The sequence below is a fragment of the Stegostoma tigrinum genome, chromosome 10 (genome assembly GCF_030684315.1).
Source record: "Stegostoma tigrinum isolate sSteTig4 chromosome 10, sSteTig4.hap1, whole genome shotgun sequence".
Taxonomy (NCBI): domain Eukaryota; kingdom Metazoa; phylum Chordata; class Chondrichthyes; order Orectolobiformes; family Stegostomatidae; genus Stegostoma; species Stegostoma tigrinum.
The window spans coordinates 96,188,734-96,202,397 of record NC_081363.1 but is presented as its reverse complement, the minus strand read 5'-3'; the positions used below and the strand labels follow the sequence as shown (position 1 = coordinate 96,202,397).

Genomic DNA, 13,664 nt, shown 5'->3' with positions numbered 1-13,664 from the left:
GCGCTACCGTCATGAGCAATCCGAGAACCAAGAACAACACTTTTTACATCCCCCCGTTCTCCTCCGACAGACAATGACATGACAGGCACAGGGCCTCTTTTTTACATGAATTCCTGAATTATTTCAAAGTTAATAAATAAACATTTGGCGGCCACTGTGTTCTGGTTACGTAAGTAAAATGGGAAGTTGATGAATTGACATCAAATTTACTCTTATCAATGAATAAATATAAATCCAAAGGCATTATTCTATTACCAACTGTGAAAATTTCTTGTGCAGAAAATGAACTGAGGGAGGTTGGAAGGAACCCTTTACATTTTTGGCAGTTTTATCAGTCCACAAGGATTGGGAATATTTGCAACATGAAATATTTGTTTAATCTTCCTTCCAAAGTGAAAACATTAAAAATAAACAAGGGCTACCTCAACATTTGTTCCTCTCCCCGTTGTTCAACCATTAGTTCCCTTTGGGTTATGTTTCCATGTTCCAAGTACACCACACCTCCAGCCTCGGCTGAGATCCACATACCCCAACTTTAAAATTTACATTTGTATCTGCTGTTTTTGGCCTTCAGACAGCAAATTCCAAATGTAAGTAGACGAAGGAACGGTAATGACTTAAATGTACTATAGCTGGACTGTTAATCCAGGGACCCAGGTAATGTCCCAAAGGCCAGTACAGATGATGAAATTTGAATTCAATGAAATTATGGCATTAAGAATGAAATTGTGACCGTCAATTATCAGGGAAAAAAAAACATCTGATTCAACATGTCCTTTTGGGAAGTAAGCCGCCACCCCCATCTGGTCTGGCCTACGTATGACTCCAGTCCACAGCAATGTGGTAGAAACCTCACTGTGTTAATGTAAATTTTCACCATCTTCATCCAAGTCATTTTTAACAATGATCTCTCAGTACTTTTCTTCTGATTATTGAACGTCAAGTCGTCGACCCTTTCCTCGGTTCAACATCAGAAAACTTGTTGAGGAGTACTGCTTCCTCTCACTGTGCTATTACTGAATTATCGAGCAACATCACCAAGACACATTCATTGTTCAGAACCATTCTGTAGGTGTGGGCTTATTGTGAACAAATTAGTTTGAATGTTTCTTAACTTACAGTAGAGCCAATAGTTCATTTTCTTTCACCAATTCTGAAAGGTTCTGCGACTATTATTTCCTCGAAAATAATTGTCATTTCATTCTGTATCTTTCCATCTATAAAGTCTTCTCTCTTTCTCTGTCCTTCTCTTTGTCACTCCTTCAGCTGTCTTCTTCTTCTTTATGTTTGTTTTCTGCCCTTATTTTCTCCATCTGTCTTCCTGTCTTTTTCAATAGTGTCTTAGAGAGTACTCCTACTACTCATCCCTGTACCCCTTGTTCACCTCCAGCTCTCACCTGATTATCCCCGCAAATCATACCCAATCCATAACACATGACATTACTATGTAATACATGACTCCATCCCATCCTTGCATGAACACTTCCCTGTGAAAATCGTCCCCATCACCCTGAAAACCAGCCTCACACACCATGTACCCAGACCACTGACAAGCATCCTGTCTATCGTTCCAGACATGGTAGCTCCATTGTAAACACAAAATCCCATACCGTGATGTCCACTCCCAGCTCCCAGTGATCCCCACCCCAAGCTCCCTGTGATCCCCACCTTCGGTTCCCAGTGATTCCAGTAACTCCAGTGGTGGATAAGTTGTTGGAAGGTATTCTAAGAGAAAGGATTTATTTGCATTTGGAAAGACAAGGACTGATTAGGAATAGTCAGCATGGCTTTTCTCATGTGAAAGTGTGTCCGACTAATCTAACTGATTTCTTTGAAGAGATTGTCAAGAAGATAGATGAAGACGGAGAGGTAGACATTGTCTCCATGGACTCTAGTAAAGCCATTGACATGTTAATGGGAACGATGCAAAAATGATTTGTAAGGATGTTACAGTGACTAGCTGGGACTTTTATCCCCTGGAGCGTAGAGCACCGAGGGATGGCAATATACAGGTTGATAAAAGTATGAGGTCCATCGACCACATAAAGAGCAAAGGTCTTTACTTCAAGGGGGTGGGGGCAAATTGAAAGGGCATATTTTTAAGGTGAGAGGATGAAGATTTAAAAGGGCCTCAAGAATTTTTTTCACACAGCTAGTGGTATGTATATGGAACAACTGCCAGAGGATGTGTTAGAGGCAAATATAATTACAACATTGAAAAGACATTTGGACATTTCAATAGGAAAGGTTTACAGGGATATAGGCCAAATGCAGGCAAGTTTCACAAATGCATTTATGAAATCTGGTTGGCATGGACGACCTGTATCTGTGCTGTATGATTCTATGAGTGCTGTGGGACCTCAGGCTAATCTTTTCAACAGATCTGTGTCTTCAGCCTAATCCTCTCAAATGCTTTAAGTCTCCAGGGTAATCATCATGAATCTTCTGTGATCTGATTCTAATCCTGTCAAATCATTTGGGAACACAGGCCAATACTCTTAAGAGTGGCATGGTGGCTAAATGGTTTGCAATGCACCGTCGCAGTGCCAAGGATATGGGTTTGATTTCACCCTTGAGCGATTGACTGTGTAGAATTTGTACGTTCTCCCCAAGTCTCAGTGGTTTTTTCTTTTGGCTGATTGATTTATTTATTGTCATGTGTACCAAAATACAGTGAAAAGCTTTATTTATAAGTGGTACAGGCAGATTACAGCAAGCAAAGGATGTACTGATCAAAAAGGCTTAGAAGTATACAGGTTACATAGCAGGTTACGTTAATTGAGGCAACAGTTCGTTCTGATAATGGCCAGAAAGAAGCTGTACGTGAACCTGCTCATGCGTGTGCTCAGGCTTCTGTATCTTCTGTCTGGCCGATGAGGTTGAAGGAAGTCATTACCAGGGTGCAATGGGTCTTTGATGATGTTAGTTACCTTTCTCTGGCGGGGAGCCATGAAATTGAGTCCATGGATGGACGGTTGGCTTCTGCAATGTCCTGAGCTGTGCACACCACCTTCTACTGTTCCATATGGTCTTGGGCAAATCAGCCGCCATACCAAGCTGTTATGCATCCTGACTGTATGCTTTAAGTGGTGCATCTGTAGAAGTTACGTTTTTCTTTGTTTATTAACATGTCTAGGGTATCACTGGCCAGACAGTATTTATTGCCCATCCCTAATTTCCCACAGGGCAAGTAAGTTTAGTTCATGAAAAGATATAGTGAATCAGATTATCTTTTTCCTGATAATTGATGGTCATAATTACATTCATAATTCCATATTTTCATTGAATTCAAATTTCATCATCTACAGTGGCAGGATAGAACACTGGTCCCCAGGACATTACTTGGGTCTCTGGATTAACATTCCGGCTATAGTACATTTAAGTCATTACCTTCACTTCATCTGCTTACATCTGGAATCTGCTGCCTGTAGGGCAAAAGCAGCAGATCCAAAAATCACTTTTAATGTTGGAGTATGTGGATCTCGGCTGGGGCTGTGGGTGTGATGTGGTTGGAATATGCAAACGTAACCCAAAGGGAACTAATGTTTGAACAATGGGGAGAAGAACAGATGCTGCGGTTGCTCCGGTTGTTTTTTTTTAATGTTTTCACTTTGGAAGGAAGAATAAATAAATATTTCATGTTGAAAATGTTCCCAATCCTTACAGACCGATAAAACTGCCAAAATTGTAAAGGATTCCTGGCAACCTTCCTCAGTTCATTTTCTACACAATAAATTTTCACTGTTAGTAATGGAAAAATGTCTCTGGATTCACATCTATTCATTGATAAGAGTTAATATTGATGTCAATTCATCAAATTCCCATTTTACTTACGTAACCAGAACACAGTGGTCACCAAGCGTTTAATTATTAACTTTGAAATGATTCAGGAATTAATGTAAAAAGAGGCCCTGTGCCTGTCATGTCATTGTCTCTCGTAGGAGAAGAGGAGGGGATGTGGAAAATACTGTTCTTGGTTCTTGGATTGCTGGTGATGGTAGATCCAAAAATGTCTCTTGAGACATACCTGGAGGATCAAAATTTCGGCCATCCCTCAATAACCGAGTCGAAGGGTTATTCAATGGAACAGAAGGAGCCTATTTTGCCATTTAAGTCAACTCCCACTGAAGTGGGAAATGATGATGCCGTGGTAACGTCACTGAGCTAATCTTCAAGAAAGATTTTAAAATAAGAATAAAAATGTTTTCGTCATGCTAGTCATGACACTAATGTAGACTGTGGCCAAAAATTAAAGCCAACTGAATTACTGATGCATTTAGGGCAGAGAGTCTGCCATCATTACCTTACCTACCCTACATTTGATACCAGATTAACAGCAATCTGGTTGTCCCGAAACTGACATCTGGGCAATTCCAGATTGACAGTGTATAAAAGTACAGTGAATAAAAGGTGATTTTAAAAAAATTGCTTTCCACCACAATAATCGTTTGTCTAATGTCCATAATACGTTTACAGCCTTTTGTCAAAATGGTCAATGATTGACCACCCTGGAACCAAAGTGCAAAGACAAAAGATATGGTCCATCAAGCCAAGGATCACTCCAGAATCTGATTTATCCTGTTTCCAAGAGCTGGAATCAGATCATCAGTGAAAACAGACATCGACATGGAAGGACCCCAACAGGGAGATATTAGACAAACCATATTTTTCTTTCCTAGTGATAATGGGAACTGCAGATGCTGGAGAATCCAAGATAATAAAATGTGAGGCTGGATGAACACAGCAGGCCCAGCAGCATCTCAGGAGCACAAAAGCTGCTGTTTCGGGCCTACACACTTCATCAGAGAGGGGGATGGGGTGAGGGTTCTGGAATAAATAGAGAGAGGGGGGAGGCGGACTGAAAATGGAGAGAAAAGAAGATAGGTGGAGAGGAGAGTATAGGTGTGGAGGTAGGGAGGGGATAGGTCAATCCAGGGAAGATGGACGGCTCAAGGAGGTGGGATGAGGTTAGTAGGTAGGAGCTGGAGGTGCGGCTTGGGGTGGGAGGAAGGGATGGGTGAGAGGAAGAACAGGTTAGGGAGGTAGAGACAGGTTGGACTGGTTTTGGGATGCAGTGGGTGGAGGGGAAGAGCTGGGCTGCTTGTGTGGTACAGTTGGGGGAGGGGACGAACTGGGCTGGTTTTGGGATGCGGTGGGGGAAGGGGAGATTTTGAAGCTGGTGAAGTCCACATTGATACCATTGGGCTCCAGGTTTCCCAAGCAGAATATGAGTTGCTGTTCCTGCAACCTTCGGCTGGCATCATTGTGGCACTGCAGGAGGACCATGATGGACATGACATCTAAAAAATGGGAGGGGGAGTGGAAATGGTTTGCGACTGGGAGGTGCAGTTGTTTATTGCGAACCGAGCAGAGGTGTTCTGCAAAGCGGTCCCCAAGCCTCCGCTTGGTTTCCCCAACGTAGAGGAAGCCACATTGGGTCCAGTGGATGCAGTATACCACATTGGCAGATGTGCATTTGAACCTCTGCTTAATATGCAAAGTCATCTTGGGGCCTGGGATGGGGGTGAGGGAGGAGGTGTGGGGGCAAGTGTAGCATTTCCTGCGGTTGCAGGGGAAGGTGCCGGGTGTGGTGGGGTTGGAGGGCAGTGTGGAGCGAACAAGGGAGTCACGGAGAGAGTGATCCCTCCGGAAAGCAGACAAGAGTGGGGATGGAAAAATGTCTTGGGACGTGGGGTCGGATTGTAGATGGTGGAAGTGTCGGACACACCACCCCACCAACCTCCGGATACAACGCATCATCCTCCGACACCTCCGCCATCTACAATCCGACCCCACCACCCAAGACATTTTTCCATCCCCACTCTTGTCTGCTTTCCGGAGGGACCACTCTCTCCGTGACTCCCTTGTTCATTCCACACTGCCCTCCAACCTCACCACACCTGGCACCTTCCCCTGCAACCGCAGGAAATGCTACACTTGCCCCCACACCTCCTCCCTTACCCCTAACCCAGGCCACAAGATGACTTTCCATATTAAGCAGAGGTTCACCTGCACATCTGCCAATGTGGTATACTGCATCCACTGTACCCAATGTGGCTTCCTCTACGTTGGGGAAACCAAGCGGAGGCTTGGGGACCGCTTCACAGAACACCTCTGCTCGGTTCGCAATAAACAACTGCACCTCCCAGTCGCAAACCATTTCCACTCCCCCTCCTATTCTTTAGATGTCATGTCCATCATGGTCCTCCTGCAGTGCCACAATGATGCCATCCGAAGGTTGCAGGAACAGCAACTCATATTCTGCTTGGGAAACCTGGAGCCCAATGGTATCAATGTGGACTTCACCAGCTTCAAAATCTCCCCTTCCCCCACCGCATCCCAAAACCAGCCCAGTTTGTCCCCTCCCCCCACTGCACCACACAAGCAGCCCAGCTCTTCCCCTCCACCCACTGCATCCCAAAACCAGCCCAGCCTGTCTCTGCCTCCCTAACCTGTTCTTCCTCTCACTCATCCCTTCCTCCCACCCCAAGCCGCACCTCCATCTCCTACCTACTAACCTCATTCCACCTCTTTGACCTGTCCGTCTTCCCTGGACTGACCTATCCCCTCCCTACCTCCCCACCTATACTCTCCTCTCCACCCATCTTCTTTTCTCTCCATCTTTGGTCCGCCTCCCCCTCTCTCCCTATTTATTCCAGAACCCTCACCCCATCCCCCTCTATGATGAAGTGTCTAGGCCCGAAACATCAGCTTTTGTGCTCCTGAGATGCTGCTGGGCCTGCTGTATTCATCCAGCCTCACATTTTATTATCTTTTTCTTTTGTAGCTGTGTTCCTGAAATGCCACATCCATGACGGTTACTTCAGAACTTGCCAAGGTAAAGATGATGAATTTCGTGGCTTCTCCTCAGAATATATACCTTCAGATAACTGCTGCAAGCATGACTGAACTACAAAACAGAAATATGTGCCACTGGCAGACATGTCTCTTTGTGTAAATGCAGACTGAGAGCTCCACCATTGTAGCAGAATAACAACTTACGTCTTACCTTAGTCAGAGACATTCAAATCCATACAGATTGTGCTGATTCAATGTTGTTTTATGAAACGCAAAATAAAAATGATCCTTGGGGGCTTGGTTTATGTCAGCGTCCACATACAAGTGACAGATTCACTTATGATGGGTGATTTCCATCTATCAGCCAGAGCTTCAGGGCACTGTGTTTGAAACTTAGTGGGACAGCTCAAGGTTTACCAGTGAGACCAGAAAAAGCCAACAGACAAGTTTTGCAAATGTTCATCAATACGGCCCAAAAATTGGTCAAGATTTCCCGTGCATGTACACGTGGAACTTGCCACTTTCTCGACGACTAGGATAAAATAATTGAGAATGAGAGATTGGTGGAATTCGTTTGTGCCGGAATCTTCAAGAAATAGATAATGGTCTGATGGGTATGTTTCTTTTTCAGAGGATGATGGTAACTATAGGAGATAAGGTTTCCGCTTAGACCACAATGTGTTGCCAACAATCATGCTGCTTAAAGTTTAACCCTGGTTATTCCAATATATACAAGACTCTTTTTAAAGGGGATAGAGAGAAGAAAATAAAAGCTGATATTTACAGGAGGTTGGATTACAGCACCTCTCAGTATCTGAAAGGCTGTCTATCCAAAGGATTTGGGAGCCGTATTCTCAACATCAAATTTTGAGTAAATACTGAGGGTCAAAGTGATATTTTGGGAGGTTGGTGTGCTCACAGTAAGGGAGAATTTTGATAGTGATAGAATGTTAAACTGCTTATGACAGAGATAAAGGTAATATAATAGGCAAAATGAACCTTTGATAATCATAACGCTGTCAAAAGTTCAAAATAATAGCCAAGACCCAAAAGGGGAATTTTAAAAGAGCTGGAATAATATCATTGTATAAATGCTGTCTGTTGGAAATGGGATATTGTCATTAGACAGGCTCATAGATGGTGGAATTTGTTGAATACAATATGAGACAAATGGAATATCCAGGACCAATAATTGCAAATGATATTCGTAACTATAAATCCATGTATATTTTAATAGATGCATGTCAAGTAACCTTAAGATAATCCAAAGAGTGCAATATGTTGTTTGCAGATTTTGTTGTTCACCTAACTTTGTGTTGGGTCTAGTCTGAAACATCAACTTTCCGGCTCCTAAGATGCTGCTTGAACTGTTGTGTTCATCCAGCTCTACACGTTGTTACCTGTCTGTTGTCTGCTCATTTTTAAGAACACATGGTGCTGGATGATGGAAAGTTCATAGCACCCCACACGATAAAGAATCACTGTATGCCTACTTCGCCAATTCGCTTTTGCAAATTATGTACCTCAAATAGATCTTCTCTCATTCTTCTAAACTTTCATGAGTGTGGTTCCAAACTGCTCAGTGTCTCCTCACAACACAAGAATTTCATCTTTGTAATCAAATTAGTGAGCATTCTCTGAATTGCCTCCAAAATAATCATAGCTTTCCTAAAGTAAGGGGAACCAAAGCTGTACTCCAGAAATGGTCTCACCAATGCCTAAAAGATTTGCTGCAACAACGTTACCAATTCTTTATTCAGTTCGGTCAGCTGGTTGAACGACAACTTTGCCATGCAAAGTGTTGCAAACATCTTAAGTTCAATTCCTGCGAAGGTTGAGGCTACCATGATTCACACTCCTTCTTGAGCTGTTTCCTCTTCTGACGCATATTGACCCTCAGATTAATACACCAACAGCCATCTCTCTCAAATGAGAAAGCAGCCCTGTGGTCTGCGAAGACCACAGGGACATTACCTTTACTCCATTCGTTCAGCAATAAACTTCAAAATTCCACTTGCCCTCCTTATTACATTATCTTTGCGCAAACATTCTTGCTGCAGCCTTTCTAAGAAAGTTCTTTGTGTGCCCTGCAATGATTGTCTGTTATTCCAGAGCACATTTCCATTTTACAGTAGAAGTGCCAGGGTTGTCGAGATGGGTTCACATATGCTGGAAACCACTTGGCATGAAGGAAGAGAGAGTGAGACCAGTACACGTGCATTGTCAACCGAGCTGGTTTTCAGCTGCAGGAAACTTGAACTTTTTTTTCAGCACAAATGGCAACCTGAATATTTTAGGCACACACTTCGGTAGCTTGTTGCATGTTCATGATATTGACCATGTTTGGCAAGTTGTCATGTGGGAGTATGAATCTTGATGATGCAAATTGAAATGTTATCAAAGTATTCGCAAGTACTACATATGGTCAATGGGCACTTTGATGCTGCTGAGCAGGAATTTCATCATGCTGCTTGTGGAAGGAATGAAAGTTGAAGTGAGATGATCTTGAAGTTGAGACAGCTCTCACCACACTTGCCTTCAAGTCTGCAATACCGCTCGCCAGAGCTCACATCTATGAGACCCATTTTATAAGGTGCACACATAGAAAGATGTTGGAAACGATAATATGAAAGAAGGAGAGAGAGAGAGAGCATGATTGAGAGTTCGTCAGTCAAATAGAGAGAAATAAAAAGCAGAGAGAAATAGCAGAAAAATAAAACAGCCAAAGATGAGGCCTGCTCCTGGCACACCCATAATTTCAGGCAATAAATGAAAATTGTACAGATCGGATGAGAAAGTGTTGAATTGTTCAGATATATGAACGTTTCAGTCAAACCAGGAATAAAGATTAAATGTGAAGTTTTAAAATAATTTGTAGCTTTCGATTACATTGTGAATTTATGAATCCATTGCATCAGTTTTTCAAGTGGTGAAACACAAGTCAATCCAAAGTTAAGAGTAGATATGGTCAATTAATCAAGTTGAAGAACATTACTTATTAAATTCCAAAACATTCCATTTGTACCTTTTCACATTTATTCTTGAAATAATTTAATCATCCTTATTGTCAATGAGGTTGACATTGTGATTTTGCAGGGGAAAGAAAAGATGAGAAGTTTATTTTATACATTCATTGTTTGTATTTTTACTTTCTCTGATATTGGTAAATAGGGGACAAGTGGCTGCAGGGTGGTTCATGGTAAGCAGAGAGAAAAATTGGAGAACAACATGTCTCTTCACTTCAAGGTGTATTAGAGGGATATAAAATCAATGTCCTTGATGTTGCAGAAATATCGAGTGTCCTTATTCATACTTAATATTTGTTTTCAATAACAAATCAGACTTCAGATGTATAGTTTTCCAGAGAAACTAAAACCTGAGGCTAGCGCATCCTCAGCAGGATGTTGTCAGCACCCGTGAATGGGTTGGAAACTAACTGGGAACAAGTTACAAAATGAAGATGTGGAAAAATTACATTATTTTTGTAAATTATGGAATTTTGAGAGTGCTAATGGTCTCAAATGAAACCATTAGAGATCTTCAATATGAGATCATTTGTGAACCCAACTGGAGCATGACAAAGCATCACGATAAAGGACTAAAGTGTTTCTTTATTGACCTCATCAATTGCTGAATTTCACAATCATAGCAAATGGATATAATATTCCCCTCTTTAGCTCCTCTCTGAACTTACGCTGGGTTCCTGCATAAATAAATGGATTAAGACTGGAACACAAAAACTGAAGCATGTATGCATTTTCTTCAAGAATAAACGTAGAGTCACTGAAATCAGAATCCGTGAAGTAAGTCACATTTGCAATGCGAACATAGACTACGGTCATAAAATATAACATGTATAATGCTATGAAGCTACCAGAGATGGCAAAGAGTAAAACAATGGACTTTCTCCGTTTCTCCATCTCTGGATCTCTCTGATTTTCTCCACTTCTCTGGGGCTGGAGTCTTCTGCGAGCTCGGTTAGCCACTATAATATGCCTAACAGTGAGAGCATTGAGCAGCAAAATCACAATGAACGGCAGGCAAGGACTAAAAACCACAAGAATCAAGTCATATGCGACCCACGCTGGTGACGTGTAAAATGTTGTTTTGATAACACAGAACCAAGGAACATTGCCAATTACGTACAGAGGTTCAAATATAAAATACCAGAAGATGTTTCTTAAGTAGCTCATTGTGCAGACGATTCCTATGATCCACAGAGCTGTTTTATTAGTGCAGTGTTTAATTTTCAAATTCTGGCAACAAATGGACACAAATCGATCAAAGGTGAAAGCAACTGTTAACCAGGCAGAACAGTCGATGGATCCACATATTAAAGCAATCCGCAGGCTACAAACAGGTGTGATGGACATGAAACTGAATGGGAAATAAATGCCAGTGATCCGGTTCAGTATTACAGCAGTGATAATGACCAATAGATCCGTCACTGCCATGGACACCAGGTAATGAGCGAGACATCTGGGCAGACCACACCTTCCTCGAGAAAAGATTAGAATAACTACAATGTTCGCTGCAAAAAAAACCAGACAGACAGGTTGAAAGGGGGATGTTGGGGCAGATGGTAAAAAAATATGTATTTGTGTGTGCACACGTGTGTGTCTGCATGTGTAAGAGAGGCAGGGACTGACAAAAGGAGTGATTATAGCAAGTAAACTTAGCTAGCTTTCAGCAAAATGGCCACTTTAATGGATCGAAGTCGGATTTAGAGGTTTGTGCCAACATCTGAGTCCAAAAAACTTGATTTCACTTGATAACTTGCATGCCTGCAATAATAATCACAATAGTGGGAAGGTCAAGGTGAAAAACAGTTAGCCCAGCAATAATAAATGTGGAAACTATTCGAGTGGTATGTCCTGATGGACAAAAAAAGTCTTAATCCAAAAAAAATTGTGCAGTAATTTATTGAATACATACACTCAAATAGTTTGCAATTCAGTGAAGAGAACTAACTTTTCTTTTACACTTTGTGGTAAAGATTTTACCAAACAGACTGATGTAATTCCGAGGTCATCTGAGTACCCATGAAAGGCTTCGGGAATATCCAACTTATCAATGATGCATTCTAATTCTCTAATTCTGATTCTCATTCAGGTAAATTAATCATTGTTCTCCTGCTATGCAATACTTCTGCAGAACGAATCTGGATTGTTGGCATTTACAATAATTGTCATGGTCACTATCAGATGCTGGACACAGAAATTATGCTGTCACACTGTGTGTGCTGAACACAGTGAAGGAAATATATAGTTATTTTGTCGGCAGAACAGAATATTGCTGAAAGACACCTTCCCAATTATTGTTTTTTTTGCCAGACAAACATAATCTCTTCTCATGCAGTGTAAGTGTTCACAATTTATGTTGGCGTTTCTGGTGAATTGTCCTTATCAATGCAAAATGAGAAGCTCTGCCAATTTGCATTTTTCTCAGCAAAAAAAAAACCGGAAAGAAAAAAGGAAGATTGCAGTGCATTTTCGAAGAGTAGAAGGAGGACGGAAAGAATGATACAGTAGGTGTTACTGTATCGCAGTTATAAGCAAGTAAAGGAAGAGGGGAACGGGGAAGACCAAACTATTTCAGCGACTGAAAGCAGAAAAGCTGCACACACCCATTCAGGAAGAATTAGAAATCATGCACCAACAGATCTAATTATTGTGGTCATCCTTTGGCTCATGTTAAAAAAATGTTGGATAATGTTTATCCAATTAATTGTATCTTATAATAAATGGATATTGTTTAACTTCTTTGTTTCACCATTTTTTTCATTTACGAGTATTCTATTGATACTGTCAACATCGAGGAACCATCATCTATGTATCACCCAAATAAAATTTAACAACTTAAATGTCCTTACAACTTGATGTCACTGTAATACTTCCTCTCCAAGAAAACATGCCAACACCACAACATAATAAGATCTACAACATGCTGGTTGTGTATACATTGATCAAGGTTTACAGTCTCAATAATATAAAAGAATATAACAGAATCAGAAATTGTTGGAAAAACTCAACAAGTCTGGCAGCATCCAGAGAGAGAATGCAGAGTTAACGTTTTGGGCCGGGTGAACATTCTTCGGAACTAAAAGAACGTTATATGCACCAAAAAGCTAATATAATGCATGGAACAAGTACATAATTCGGATCAAGTGAAGTAATGGCACTGTTAAAGGGGATAATATGTGCCAAAACTACAAATTTTGTTTGTAGAAGTGAGAATATGTATTGTTAAACTTGATAATAAATTCTGTTCAAAGCAAGAGATTAGCCTTTACAGGCATATATTCTCAAACTTATTTGTGAAATAATACCCTGTAGTGAACTCAGAAGATTTGATACCATTCAAATAAAGACGCCATGCCTTAACTTACAACATTGATACAGCTCACAGTGATTCCCTTCGCCACAACTGAATGCATTACCTGGAAGCCCGACAGCTGTAATGACGGGATAGTAAATGGCAAACAGCAGACCTTTTGGTGTCCCGTGCATTTCTACCATGTTTTGCCATTCTGAGTGTGAATTTATGCACAATGGTAGTCTCCAGGGAGATAATTAGTTCATTTGATTTCAAAAATAAAGTTCTACTAATTGATGCAAACATGTGACACAGGCATTTTGTTTTGCTTTTCATTGAAAAGAATCGTCGTCAACTTACCGAATTCATATCTGAAGTGAAATCCCAGAATTTTTAGAATGATAGAAGTTAGATTTAATCCTATAATGAAAAGGAATATAAAATGCGTGGTTTCAATGTTAAAAACAACCGCTGCACATGAAGAATTGTGAGGGTTTGCGGTGATTTTGGCGCATCTTTTTGCTGACAACAAGTGTCCAGTCCAGGAGACA

At 41.2% G+C, this 13,664-nt stretch overlaps 1 protein-coding gene across 1 annotated transcript; it reads right to left on the bottom strand.

Moving 5' to 3' along the window:
* Window positions 1–10,421: 10,421 nt before the first annotated feature.
* Window positions 10,422–13,316, bottom strand: LOC132210111 (probable G-protein coupled receptor 139). The gene is made up of 2 exons (XM_059649478.1): window positions 13,238–13,316; window positions 10,422–11,329 (listed from the first exon to the last, which is right to left on the bottom strand). Exons 1-2 carry the CDS (start codon window positions 13,314–13,316, stop codon window positions 10,422–10,424), a joined length of 987 nt encoding a protein of 328 aa, XP_059505461.1.
* Window positions 13,317–13,664: the final 348 nt, after the last annotated feature.

Excerpts from the sequence above, each read along its gene's own strand:
- LOC132210111 (XM_059649478.1), bottom strand. The coding sequence starts at position 13,316 with ATGGTAGAAATGCACGGGACACCAAAAGGTCTGCTGTTTGCCATTTAC. Across the intron at positions 11,330-13,237 it reads TACAGCTGTCGGGCTTCCAG|CGAACATTGTAGTTATTCTA; the intron begins GTAATGCATTCA and ends TTTTTTTTGCAG.